This window comes from Salmo salar, chromosome ssa03 (assembly GCF_905237065.1).
Source record: "Salmo salar chromosome ssa03, Ssal_v3.1, whole genome shotgun sequence".
Classification (NCBI taxonomy): domain Eukaryota; kingdom Metazoa; phylum Chordata; class Actinopteri; order Salmoniformes; family Salmonidae; genus Salmo; species Salmo salar.
In genome coordinates, this window is record NC_059444.1 from 899324 (window position 1) to 914728 (window position 15405).

The following is a 15405-nucleotide window of genomic DNA, read 5'->3' on the forward strand; positions in this document are numbered from 1 at the left end:
GGCTATCTACTGAGAATATTGCAAAATGTGCTTTCACCGAAAAGCTATTTTAAAATCGGACATATCGAGTGCATAGAGGAGTTCTGTATCTATAATTCTTAAAATAATTGTTATGCTTTTTGTGAACGTTTATCGTGAGTAATTTAGTAAATTCACCGGCAGTGTTCGGTGGGAATGCTAGTCACATGCAAAGTCACATGCTAATGTAAAAAGCTGGTTTTTGATATAAATATGAACTTGATTGAACAAAACATGCATGTATTGTATAACATAATGTCCTAGGGTTGTCATCTGATGAAGATCATCAAAGGTTAGTGCTGCATTTAGCTGTGGTTTGGGTTTATGTGACATTATATGCTAGCTTGAAAAATGGGTGTCTGATTATTTCTTGCTGGGTACTCTGCTGATATAATCTAATGTTTTGCTTTCGTTGTAAAGCCTTTTTGAAATCGGACAGTGTGGTTAGATTAACGAGAGTCTTATCTTTAAAATGGTGTAAAATAGTCATATGTTTGAAAAATTGAAGTTTTTGCATTTTTGAGGTATTTGAATAACACGCCACGGGATTACACTGGCTGTTGAGTAGGTGGGACGCTAGCCCATAGAGGTTAAATAAGCATGCCCCATTCAAAAAATGTAGAACCAGGAACAGATATAGTCCTTGGTTCTCTCCAGACCTGACTGCCCTTAACCACACAAAAACATCCTGTGGCGTTCTGCATTAGCATCGAACAGCCCCCGTGATATGCAACTTTTCAGGGAAGTTAGAAACCAATATACACAGGCCAAGGCTAGCTTTTTCAAACAGAAATTTGCTTCCTGCAACACGAACTCAAAAAAGTTCTGGGACACTGTAAAGTCCTTGGAGAATAAGAGCACCTCCTCCCAGCTGCCCACTGCACTGAGGCTAGGAAACACTGTCACCACCGATAAATCTACGATAATCAACAATTTCAATAAGCATTTTTCTACGGCTGGCCATGCTTTCCACCTGGCTACCACCACCCCGGCCAACAACTCAACACCCCCTGCAGCAACACTCCTTCACCCAAATCCAGATAGCTGATGTTCTGAAAGAGCTGCAAAATCTGGACCCCAACAAATCAGCCGGGCTAGACAATCTGGACCCTTTCTTTCTAAAATGATCTGCTGAAATTGTTGCAACCCCTATTACTAGCCTGTTCAACCTCTCTTTTGTGTCGTCTGAGATTCCCAAAGATTGGAAAGCAGCTGCGGTCATCCCCCTCTTCAAAGGGGGGGACACTCTTGACCCAAACTGCTACAGACCTATATCTATCCTACCCTGCCTCTCTAAAGTCTTCGAAAGCCAAGTCAACAAACAGATTACCGACCATTTTGAATCCAACCGCACTTTCTCCGCTATGCAATCTGGTTTCAGAGCTGGTCATGGGTGCACCTCAGCCACGCTCAAGGTCCTAAACGATATCTTAACCACCATCGATAAGAAACAATACTGTGCAGCTGTATTCATTGACCTGGCCAAGACTTTCGACTCTGTCAATCAACACATCCTCATCGGCAGACTCAACAGCCTTGGTTTCTCAAATGATTGCCTCGCCTGGTTCACCAACTACTTCTCTGATAGAGTTCAGTGTGTCAAATTGGAGGGCCTGTTGTCCGGGCCTCTGGCAGTCTCTATGGGGGTGCCACAGGGTCCAATTCTTGGGCTGACTATTTTCTCTGTATACGTCAATGATGTCGCTCTTGCTGCTGGTGAGTCTCTGATCCACCTCTACGCAGACGAAACCATTCTGTATACTTCTGGCCCTTCTTTGGACACTGTGTTAACAAACCTCCAGATGAGCTTCAATGCCATACAACTCCCCTTCCGTGGCCTCCAACTGCTCTTAAATACAAGTAAAACTAAATGCATGCTCTTCAACCGATCGCTGCCCGCACCTACCCGCCCGTCCAGCATCACTACTCTGGACGGTTCTGACTTAGAATATGTGGACAACTACAAATACCTGGGTGTCTGGTTAGACTGTAAACTCTCCTTCCAGACTCACATCAAACATCTCCAATCCAAAGTTAAATCTAGAATTGGCTTCCTATTTCGCAACAAACTATCTTTCACTCATGCTGCCAAACATACCCTCGTAAAACTGACCATCCTACCGATCCTTGACTTCGGCGATGTCATTTACAAAATAGCCTCCAATACCCTACTCAATAAATTGGATGCAGTCTATCACAGTGCCATCCGTTTTGTCACCAAAGCCCCATATATTACCACCACTGCGACCTGTACGCTCTCGTTGGCTGGCCCTCGCTTCATACTCGTCGCCAATCCCACTGGCTCCAGGTCATCTACAAGACCCTGCTAGGTAAAGTTCCCCCTTATCTCAGCTCGCTGGTCACCATAGCAGCACCCACCTGTAGCACGCGCTCCAGCAGGTATATCTCTCTGGTCACCCCCAAAGCCAATTCCTCCTTCGGCCACCTCTCCTTCCAGTTCTCTGCTGCCAATGACTGGAACAAACTACAAAAATCTCTAAAACTCGAAACACTTATCTCCTTCACTAGCTTTAAGCACCAGCTGTCAGAGCAGCTCACAGATTACTGCACATGTACATAGCCCATCTATAATTTAGCCCAAACAACTACCTCCTCCCCTACTGTATTTATTTATTTATTTTGTTCCTTTGCACCCGATTATTTCTATTTCTACTTTGCACTTTCTTCCACTGTAAATCTAACATTCCAGTGTTTTACTTGTATTTACTTCACCACCATGGCCTTTTATTGCCTTTACCTCCCTTATCTCACCTCATTTGCTCACTTTGTATGTAGACTTATTTTTCTACTGTATGTTTGTTTTACTCCATGTGTAACTCTGTGTTGTTATATGTGTCAAACAGCTTGCTTTATCTTGGCCAGGTCGCAATTGTAAATGAGAACTTGTTCTCAACTTGCCTACCTGGTTAAATAAAGGTGAAATAAAAAAATTAAAATACAGGTACACTTTATACTGACATTCGACCACTTTCCAACTTTCCACTTCTCTTTGGCAGCTGGACATTAACAGATGGGAAGGATTAGTAGCATTAAATGTAGAATATTGAACTAAAGCAATTGGGAGCTCTTTAAGATGTTAATTGTTGATATTTCATGGTAAATGTTTATAATCCGGCCGATGAGGAGTCTGCTTACCAGACTTTACTCACGTCTTTCAACTCTGTATTTCACCTTAGTTAAACCAAGTAAGAGATCAGCAGAAGGATTCTGGAAACCTTGGTTTACAACTGGATCCTGGACTTCCTGACGGGCCGGCCCCCAGGTGGTAAGGGCGTGCCTAGTCCCCTCCTGTGTTCCATGTTCACTCATGACTGGGTGGCCAAGCACGACTCCAACACCATCATTAAGTTTGCTGACGACACAACAGTGGTAGGCCTGATCACCGACAACGACGAGACAGCCTATAGGGAGGAGGTCAGCAGTGTGGTGCCAGGACAACAACCTCTCCCTCAATGTGAGCATAACAAAGGAGCTGATCGTGGACTACAGGAAAAGAAGGGCCGAACAGATCCCCATCAATGGGGCTGTAGTGGAGCGGGCCGAGAGATTCATGTTCCGTGGTGTCCACATTACCAACAAACTGTCATGGTCCAAACACACCAAGACAGGTGTGAAGAGGGCAAGACAAAACCTATTCCCCCTCAGGAGACTGAAAAGATTTGGCATGGGTCCCCAGATCCTCAAAAAGTTCTACAGCTGCACCATCGAGAGCATCCTGACCGGTTGCATCACTGCCTGGTATGGCAACTGCTCGGCCTCCGACCATAAGGCGCTACAGAGGGTAATGCGAACGGCCCAGTACATCACTGGGGCCAAGCTTCCTGCCTTCCAGGACCTATATACTAGGCTGTGTCAGAGGAATATCCAAAAGGCTCCTTAACAGCTTCAACCCCCAAGCCATAAGACTGCTGAACAATTAATCAAATGGCCACCCGGACTATTTACATTGACCCCCATCCCCCATTTGTTTTTAGACTGCTGCTACTCGCAGTTAATGATCTATACATAGTCACTTTACCCCTACCTTCATGTACAAATTACCTCAAAAGTAACCACATAACAATAATGAGGCTATATACAGGGGGTATCGATACAGAGTCAATGTGGAGGCTATATACAGGGGGGTACCGGTACAGAGTCAATGTGGAGGCTATATACAGGGGGTACCGGTACAGAGTCAATGTGGAGGCTATATACAGGGGGTACCGGCTATATACAGGGGGTACCGGTACAGAGTCAATGTGGAGGCTATATACAGGGGGTACCGGTACAGAGTCAATGTGGAGGCTATATACAGGGGGTACCGGTACAGAGTCAATGTGGAGACTATATACAGGGGGTACCGGTACAGAGTCAATGTGGAGGCTATATACAGGGGGTACCGGTACAGAGTCAATGTGGAGGCTATATACAGGGGGTACCGGTACAGAGTCAATGTGGAGGCTATATACAGGGGGTACCGGTACAGAGTCAATGTGGAGGCTATATACAGGGGGTACCGGTACAGAGTATTTTTTACTTTAGCAAATATTTTCTTAACTCTATTAACTCTATTCTGATCACCTGTTCACACACCTGTATGTCATTATCACACACTATTTAGTTAAGTTCTTTGCACCCCATCACTGTGAGGTATTGCTTGTTTTGATTCACGTTCTATTCGGAGCTCTGTTTATTTCCGTTTTAGTCCTCCCGTGTTTTTGGCCATCCTCACTAACAATGCCCTTTTGCCTTTTCCCTGCCTGTACTGTAACTTTTTTGGAGTCCCTGTGTATGACCTTCTGCCTGACCCTGGACCCAGCTACCTTCCAGAAGGACAACCATCTCTGTAGAACTCCACCAATCAGGCCTTTATGGTAGAGTGGCCAGACGGAAGCCACTACTCAGTAAAAGGCACATTACAGCCCACTTGGAGTTTTTGCCAAAAAGCACCTAAAGGACTCTCAGACCATTAGAAACAAGATTCTCTGGTCTGATGAAACCAAGATTGAATTCTTTGGCCTGAATGCCAAGTGTCACGTCTGGAGGAAACCTGGGTCCATCCCTACAGTGAAGCATGGTGGTGGCAGCATCATGCTGTGGGGATGTTTTTCAGAGGCAGGAACTGGGAGACTAGTCAGGATTGATGAAAACCTGCTCCAGAGCGCTCAGGACCTCAGACTGGGGCGAAGGTTCACCTTCCAACAGGACAACGACCCTAACACACAGCCAAGACATCGCAGGAGTGGCTTCGGGACAAGCTTATGAATGTCCTTGAGTGGCCCAGCCAGAGCCCGGACTTGAACCCGATCGAACATCTCTGGAGAGACCTGAAAATAGCTGTGCAGCAACGCTCCCCATCCAACCTGACAGAGCTTGAGAGAATCTGCAGAGAAGAATGGGAGAAACTCCCCAAATACAGGTGTGCCAAGCTTGTAGCATCATACCCAAGAAGACTGGAGGCTGTAATCGCTGCCAAAGGTGCTTCAACAAAGTACAGAGTAAAGGGTCTGAATACTGATGGAAATGTGATTTCTCTGTTTTTATTTTAATTTTGGGCAAAACAAAATCTAAAAACCTGTTTATGCTTTGTTTTTCTGGGGCATTCTGTGACGATTCATGAGATTTTTTTTCAAATCAATTTTAGAATAAGACTGTAACGTAACAAAATGTGGAAAATATCAAGGGGTCTGAATACTTTCCAATTGAACTCTAGTTATGTTTCTGATAGAGAACAATTTGTTTATGGTTCATCAGGTTTGCTTCCTAACTCTATGCTATAGCTTAATTTACCCATATCTCATTTACAGTAATATTGTCTGGGCCAGAACATATGCCTCCTACCTACACAAATTACTCATCATACAAAATACATTTACAAGACTAGATACCTCCTCTAATTACCTGGCTCCATCTGCACCTTTGTTTAAGAAACTCAATATCTTGTCTATTTACGACATTAATGTACGCCAACTATGCACTTTCATCTACAAATACTCATACCTCCCAGACAGTTTAACCTAAACCCTTCAATGGATTCTTCCAGGTCCCAGACAGTTTACCTAAACCCTTCAATGGATTCTTCCAGGTTATTCTGAAATCCATCTATTTAACACAAGACAATGCGATAACCTTCACCCTCCCCACTGATGCACCTCGCATAGTCAATTCTCTATTAGATATAGAGGTACCAGACTCTGGAATTATTATCTTCACATTGTCAAAACATCGTACTCCCTCAATAACTTCAAGTGAATACTGGAGGTCAGCCTGATGAACCAAACTACCCAGTAATCTCCTCCATGAAGACTGGGGGTCAGCCTGATGAACCAAACTAGTCAGTAATCTCCTCCATGAAGACTGGAGGTCAGCCTGATGAACTAAACTACTCAGTAATCTCCTCCATGAAGACTGGGGGTCAGCCTGATGAACCAAACTACTCAGTAATCTCCTCCATGAAGACTGGGGGTCAGCCTGATGAACCAAACTACTCAGTAATCTCCTCCATGAAGACTGGGGGTCAGCCTGATGAACCAAACTACTCAGTAATCTCCTCCATGAAGACTGGAGGTCAGCCTGATGAACTAAACTACTCAGTAATCTCCTCCATGAAGACTGGGGGTCAGTGTAAATGTCTATCTGAAACATGTCAATGTTACCATGTTACATCCCAGTCCCCCACCTGGTCCTGAAGACAGGAACTATGTATCCAATGACATCGTTGGTGTCAGGGTCCATAGCCAGGTACTTCTTGACTCTCGGCGGCAGCAGCTGGCTAGGTATGAACTCCGACCTCTTCTCTAATTCGACAGAACTCTTCTGCACTCTGACAGGGGGAGAGAAGGTGAGAGAGAGAGAGAGAGAGAGAGAGAGAGAGAGAGAGAGCAGAGAGAGAGAGAGAGAGAGAGACAGAGAGAGAGAGAGAGAGAGAGAGACAGAGAGAGAGAGAGAGAGAGAGACAGAGAGAGAGAGAGAGAGAGAGAGAGAGAGACAGAGAGAGACAGAGAGAGACAGAGAGAGAGAGAGAGAGAGAGAGAGCGAGAGAGAGAGAGAGAGACAGACTGAGTCAGAGCTTTTACAACTCTTTAACACCGGGGAGTTGTGTCATAGCAACAGTAGCTGTGTCATAGCGACAGATGTTCTACCTGGATTTACCTTTACAGTAACAGTTACTACTGAGAAAGATGTAAGAATGGAAAGTTATCAGTGTCACTAAACAAATACATATATGAAGACATACTGATAATGTAACCTAGAAATAACTGGCATGATCCTGACACACATTACGGACACAATAACAACACACAAACAACAGACAAAATAGATAAAGATACACAAGATACCACAGACACATTAGAAACCACAGATAAACCACAGATACACCACAGCTATACCACAGATACACCACAGATACACCACAGATATACCAGACACCACAGATACACCACAGCTATACCACAGATACACCACAGATATACCACACACCACAGATATACCACAGATATACCAGACACCACAGATACACCAGATACCACAGATAAACCAGACACCACAGATACACCAGACACCACAGATACACCACAGATACACCACAGATACACCAGACACCACAGATATACCACAGATACACCACACACCACAGATACACCACAGATACACCAGACACCACAGATATACCAGACACCACAGATACACCAGACACCACAGATAAACCAGATACCACAGATACACCACAGATACACCAGACACCACAGATATACCAGACACCACAGATACACCACAGATACACCACAGATACACCACAGATATACCAGACACCACAGATACACCAGACACCACAGATATACCAGACACCACAGATACACCAGACACCACAGATACACCACAGATACACCACAGATACACCAGACACCACAGATATACCAGACACCACAGATACACCACAGATATACCAGACACCACAGATACACCAGACACCACAGATACACCAGACACCACAGATAAACCAGACACCACAGATACACCAGACACCACAAATACACCACAGATACACCAGACACCACAAATACACCACAGATACACCAGACACCACAGATAAACCAGATACCACAGATACACCACAGATACACCACAGATACACCAGACACCACAAATACACCACAGATATACCAGACACCACAGATACACCACAGATACACCACAGATACACCAGACACCACAGATACATCACAGATATACCACAGATACACCAGACACCACAGATACACCACAGATACATTACAGATATACCACAGATACACCAGACACCACAAATACACCACAGATATACCAGACACCACAGATACACCACAGATACACCACAGATACACCAGACACCACAGATACACCACAGATACACCAGACACCACAGATACACCATAGATACACCACAGATACACCAGACACCACAGATACACCAGACACCACAGATACACCAGACACCACAGATACACCACATTGGGAGAGCCAAAGAAACCTGTAAGTTTCTACATTCTACGTTTTTCTCTAAGAGTGCAGTGCAGAGAGCAGATTGGACCATTATAATGATGATTAAGCCTCTAACGGCACATCAAATACATCGCTACAAGCTAAAGTTTAGAATCCCAAGACTAAAGATACAGGTCTGTTCAGTGAGCATTCGACCAAGGCACCACCAATGCATTTCAGAATTAAACTGTTCCTGTACAGGCCAGCCAACAGCAGCGTCATTATTAATAGTAATAAATCATGTCCCAATAGTACAGTCATTGAGTTGTTTTCCGCTGAAGCAGACACATGTAGCTCAACTCTCTCCATGAGTATCTCTGGCTCCCAGCCTGCAAGAGATCATGTTTACTCAGCAGGAAGAAAGGCATTCAGCCGGGTCCCTCAGATTCAGCATGTCTCCAACGTGAAGCCTTCAGCATGTCTCCAACATGGAGACTTCAGCCTTCAGCATGTCTCCAACATGGAGCCTTCAGCCTTCAGCAGGTCTCCAACATGGAGCCTTCAGCCTTCAGCATGTCTCCAACATGGAGCCTTCAGCCTTCAGCATGTCTCCAACATGGAGCCTTCAGCCTTCAGCATGTCTCCAACATGGAGCCTTCAGCATGTCTCCAACATGGAGCCTTCAGCCTTCAGCATGTCTCCAACATGGAGCCTTCAGCATGTCTCCAACATGGAGCCTTCAGCATGTCTCCAACATGGAGCCTTCAGCATGTCTCCAACATGGAGCCTTCAGCCTTCAGCAGGTCTCCAACATGGAGCCTTCAGCCTTCAGCATGTCTCCAACATGGAGCCTTCAGCCTTCAGCATGTCTCCAACATGGAGCCTTCAGCCTTCAGCCTGTCTCCAACATGGAGCCTTCAGCCTTCAGCAGGTCTCCAACATGGAGCCTTCAGCCTTCAGCAGGTCTCCAACATGGAGCCTTCAGCCTTCAGCAGGTCTCCAACATGAAGCCTTCAGCCTTCAGCATGTCTCCAACATGGAGCCTTCAGCATGTCTCCAACATGGAGCCTTCAGCATGTCTCCATCATGAAGCCTTCAGCCTTCAGCATGTCTCCAACATGGAGCCTTCAGCATGTCTCCAACATGGAGCCTTCAGCATGTCTCCAACATGGAGCCTTCAGCCTTCAGCAGGTCTCCAACATGGAGCCTTCAGCCTTCAGCAGGTCTCCAACATGGAGCCTTCAGCAGGTCTCCAACATGGAGCCTTCAGCCTTCAGCATGTCTCCAACATGGAGCCTTCAGACTGGTCCTCCAGCCTTCAGCAGGTCTCCAACATGGAGCCTTCAGACTGGTCCTCCAGCCTTCAGCAGGTCTCCAACATGGAGCCTTCAGACTGGTCCTCCAGCCTTCAGCAGGTCTCCAACATGGAGCCTTCAGACCACTGCATTTCTCCAACAGGGCGCCTTCAGTCTGGTCCTCCAGCCTTCAGCATGTCTCCATCATGAAGCCTTCAGCCTTCAGCATGTCTCCAACATGGAGCCTTCAGCATGTCTCCAACATGGAGCCTTCAGCATGTCTCCAACATGAAGCCTTTAGTCTGAAGAACAAAAGCCTTCTGACCATGTGTCTACAGAACCATGTGATATTGTTGATATTGTACCAGAGGCTACTAAACTAACATCTGGAATGATTTTAAGATGGTCATACCATGGATCATGTCGCTATTTGACTTGGAATTTTTGGATCCCTTTTGGTATTAACCATGTTTATTTAGTCCAGAGAAACACATTTAATAACACATTCATAAATGGCAAAAAAAGACAGTCAAAAAATAAATCACAGGGAATAAGCTTTTGAAGAGTCTATTTTTTTTTACACATACTTAAACCATTATTTTTGGTGGCAGAAACGTACCTCCATACATCAATGTGTTTGTGTGTGTTACTTTCAGATGAGTCCTGTGTCACGTGTGGTGGTCGTAGAGCAGAACAGAGAGCATCACGGTGTTCATGAGACTCTTCCCTTTCCACAGAGTGGTCACTCCATAGGCCAAACCGATGTTTCATGTCTCATGGTCTAACAAACAGCGCTGTAGCTCGGCCACCTTCCACCGCAGATACGGAAGGCCGACACACACAGATATCTCTAGCTTAAACTGATCGATGATTATTATTATATTACTTAGATTGAGGCAAGGGTGCGTCAACAGACATAAGGATTATGAAGATATTTCCTCCAGACATAACAAATCAGCAGTCAGTCACATACCTGTGTCAACACAACATAGTAAAAGCAAAACCCTCAACACAAAAACTACTACTACAGTCATCTTTAGTAGTATTAGACCAACAGTCACTTCACCACACCAGGACTGTTACAACCAGGACATGAGTTAATCACGCGGATAGATTATAAATGATCAAACAGCAGAGGAGAGGAGCAGTAGAGAGATGCCACAGTCTTCCTCTCCTCCTCATCCTCCTGTTCTTACCCTATGGTGCTGTGCTGGATTCTCTTGTGGGCAGCATATGACAGCTGACTAAAAGAGGAGCGAGAGCTGTGATGGCTGATGCTCTCACGCTGCTGCTTCTTGTCACTGTGGTGGTGGTGGTGTTGTTTCACATGGAACGATGCAGACATCCTGACTGGCTGATAAGTTCAGACTCCAGGCTCCCCGCCACACGCTACGTTCAATCAGAACAGGATTTGTATCTATTCAGTTTAAAATACGTCTGTAAAACAATCTGATTATGGTTATGTTGGGGTTATGTTATAGTTGGTTTAGTTCAAGCTTGCAGTTAAATATGTCAATTTATGATTAAATGGTTTTAATTGATATTATTATTATTATTAGACTAAATAGAACAGTTGTACAGTGGGGGGAAAAAAGTATTTGATCCCCTGCTGATTTTGTACGTTTGCCCACTGACAAAGAAATGATCAGTCTATAATTTTAATGGGAGGTTTATTTGAACAGTGAGAGACAGAATAACAACAAAAAAATCCAGAAAAACGCATGTCAAAAATGTTATAAATTTATTTGCATTTTAATGAGGGAAATAAGTATTTGACCCCTCTGCAAAACATGACTTAGTACTTGGTGGCAAAACCCTTGTTGGCAATCACAGAGGTCAGACGTTTCTTGTCGTTGGCCACCAGGTTTGCACACATCTCAGGAGGGATTTTGTCCCACTCCTCTTTGCAGATCTTCTCCATGTCATTAAGGTTTCGAGGCTGACGTTTGGCAACTCGAACCTTCAGCTCCCTCCACAGATTTTCTATGGAATTAAGGTCTGGAGACTGGCTAGGCCACTCCAGGACCTTAATGTGCTTCTTCTTGAGCCACTCCTTTGTTGCCTTGGCCGTGTGTTTTGGGTCATTGTCATGCTGGAATACCCATCCACGACCCATTTTCAATGCCCTGGCTGAGGGAGTTCTCACACAAGATTTGACAGTACATGGCCCCGTCCATCGTCCCTTTGATGCGGTGAAGTTGTCCTGTCCCCTTAGCAGAAAAACACCCCCAAAGCATAATGTTTCCACCTCCATGTTTGACGGTGGGGATGGTGTTCTTGGGGTCATAGGCAGCATTCCTCCTCCTCCAAACACGGCGAGTTGAGTTGATGCCAAAGAGCTCCATTTTGGTCTCATCTGACCACAACACTTTCACCAGTTGTCCTCTGAATCATTCAGATGTTCATTGGCAAACTTCAGACGGGCATGTATATGTATTCTTGAGCAGGGGGACCTTGCGGGCGCTGCAGGATTTCAGTCCTTCACGGCGTAGTGTGTTACCAATTGTTTTCTTGGTGACTATGGTCCCAGCTGCCTTGAGATCATTGACAAGATCCTCCCGTGTAGTTCTGGGCTGATTCCTCACAGTTCTCATGATCATTGCAACTCCACAAGGTGAGATCTTGCATGGAGCCCCAGGCCGAGGGAGATTGACAGTTCTTTTGTGTTTCTTCCATTTGCGAATAATCGCACAAACTGTTGTCACCTTCTCACCAAGCTGCTTGGCGATGGTCTTGTAGCCCATTCCAGCCTTGTGTAGGTCTACAATCTTGTCCCTGACATCCTTGGAGAGCTCTTTGGTCTTGGCCATGGTGGAGAGTTTGGAATCTGATTGATTGATTGCTTCTGTGGACAGGTGTCTTTTATACAGGTAACAATCTGAGTTAGGAGCACTCCCTTTAAGAGTGTGCTCCTAATCTCAGCTCGTTACCTGTATAAAAGACACCTGGGAACCAGAAATCTCAAATACTTATTTCCCTCATTAAAAAGCAAATCAATTTATAACATTTTTGACATGCGTTTTTCTGGATTTTTTTGTTGTTATTCTGTCTCTCATTGTTCAAATAAACCTACCATTAAAATTATAGACTGATCATTTCTTTGTCACTGGGCAAACGTACAAAATCAGCAGGGGATCAAATAATTTCCCCCCCCCCACTGTAGCTAGGCTATAGCTATACTGTACATTAGTTCACAACATCTCAAAACATCAGTCAGGAAGTTAAAGCTTGGTTCCTCCACTGTAGCTAGGCTATAGCGATACTGTACTTTAGTTTACAACATATCAAAATGACAAAGCTGTTATTAGAAGAATCTGATTGAAATAGCCAAGTTCACAATTAATTTCCTCTTTGCTAATAGGCTATATTGTGTCTTTAACCACTTCCTCTCCAATTCATTTCCTCTTTGCTAGTAGGCTATATTGTGTCTTTAACCACTTCCTCTCCAATTCATTTCCTCTTTGCTAGTAGGCTATATTGTATCTTTAACCACTTCCTCTCCAATTAATTCCCTCTTTACTAATAGGCTATATTGTGTCTTTAACCAATTCACTTGTCCAATTCATTTCCTCTTTCCTAATAGGCATTATTGTGTCTTTAACCACTTCCTCTCCAATTCATTTCCTCTTTGCTAATAGGCTATATTGTGTCTTTAACCACTTCCTCTCCTACTCCAGCCTAACAACCACTTCAGTCTTGAGCCTGGAGACTGAGAGACTAAAGTGCTATTCCTGACTCTGGAAAGGGTGAGCACAATCAGGTGTCATGGGTAGGATAGGCCTACCAAGGGAGGTATGGGTAGACTGATGCTCTGGTAGTAAGCCTATGGGTAGACTGATGCTCTGGTAGTTAGCCTGGGGGTAGACTGATGCTCTGGTAGTAAGCCTATGGGTAGACTGATGCTCTGGTAGTAAGCCTATGGGTAGACTGATGCTCTGGTAGTAAGCCTATGGGTAGACTGATGCTCTGGTAGTAAGCCTATGGGTAGACTGATGCTCTGGTAGTTAGCCTATGGGTAGACTGATGCTCTGGTAGTAAGCCTGGGGGTAGACTGATGCTCTGGTAGTAAGCCTGGGGGTAGACTGATGCTCTGGTAGTAAGCCTATAGGTAGACTGATGCTCTGCTCTACCTCATCATCTGCTGTAGTAGACAACCAACCCATGATCAGATCATTAGAGAAATTACACAAATACTGTGAGAGGTCTGTCTGACAGGGTGCAATCACTAGCATGTACACTACACTTCCACACACTGCTAGCTGATGAAATGAATGGGCATCCATCAAAGCATGTTACAATGCAATGTAAAGAACGCTATTCATTCCATTAGCCTGTAGTTTACATGTCTTAAAGACATGCTCCGGTACTTTGGCGACATAGAAAGTATCTTTTAAACCTCCCACTATGTATTTCATACATGCATCATCTTCGACCAGAATTACTGTCTTACCTCAATTAGCCACCAAATCCCTAGTTAGAAAGCAACTGTTTTCTTGAAGCGGTGCAGGCGCCACTTTCCCTACATTTCCCCCAACGTGGGCCGGCCAGCCCCCTAGCAATATGAGTTCTAGCCAATGAGCTTCAGCCCCTCGCATTTGAGTGTCCCCTAGCAAGAGACCTGCCCTACGTTATCCAATGAGGTTGCAGGGCGGGCCCAAAAGCTCAGTGGACACAGCAGAGAGAGAGAGAGAGAGAGAGTAATGACGTAATAAGCTATTTTCATGAACCACTTTTTGGCTTGTGAGTGCTACTTTCAGAACTACTGGCTAAAAAGTACCAGAGAATCTCTTTACGGTGTCTAAAGATGTTATGTAACATGACTTAATGTAGGCCTCTGGGCCCTTATTCTAAAATTAGCTACCATGCACTATTCAACTGCAAATATGACCTCAGTCTTAGTACCATTATGAGAGTTAGTCAATAAAAAATAAAAAATAAAAAATAACTGAATACATTGGGAGGTAAGTTAGTTTCCTCAGAATTGTTATGTTAGCTACATTCATCAAATGAAACAACTACCTAGTGAAGGTGACATTAATGTAACTGACTTAATAATAAATTCTATACATTCAGGCCTATGGTAATAAATATAGTCTTCAACAGCCTAGATACAGGCCTACTATTATCCATTAAACAATATATGCAAAATATAGATTGGAGTTTAATTTCATTATACAAAAGCATATGAATTAAAAACATTTCCACTCACCAAAACTGAAAATCGTTAAAATCGTTGAAACCAACAGGACAGAGGGGTGCAACTCAAAAAGTATCCAAAGCAAATCCTTAACCAGGCAGAACAGCAATGGGAGTGGAGGGGACAGGACGAGCAGCGGCAGCCACAGAACTAAAATAATGCTGCCACTCGGCAGAATGCTGAAGACACCGGCAGGACCTTTTAAGGCATCCCCATCAGGAGGCACGGTAAATATAGCAGAGAGGGGGGAGGGAGAGAGGGGAGGGAGAGAGGGGAGGGAGAGAGGGGGAGGGAGAGAGGGGGAGGGAGAGAGGGGGAGGGAGAGAGGGGGGAGGGAGAGAGGGGGAGGGAGAGAGGGGGAGGGAGAGAGGGGAGGGAGAGAGGGGGAGGGAGAGAGGGAGGGGAGAGAGGGAGGGAGAGAGGGGGAGG

At 44.8% G+C, this 15405-nt stretch overlaps 1 protein-coding gene across 1 annotated transcript in view; it reads right to left on the reverse strand.

Annotated features, from left to right (window-relative positions):
• Positions 1-15174, reverse strand: part of myom1a (myomesin 1a (skelemin)) — a 98342-nt gene extending 83168 nt beyond the window's left edge. The window contains exons 1-3 of the mRNA XM_045714357.1: positions 14989-15174; positions 10976-11168; positions 6701-6844 (exon numbers count right to left, since the gene is read on the reverse strand). Coding sequence (XP_045570313.1) covers positions 6701-6844; positions 10976-11124 — 293 coding nt within the window. The 5' untranslated portion in view covers positions 11125-11168; positions 14989-15174. The remainder of the gene's footprint in view (positions 1-6700; positions 6845-10975; positions 11169-14988) is intronic.
• Between the last annotated feature and the right edge of the window lie 231 nt (positions 15175-15405).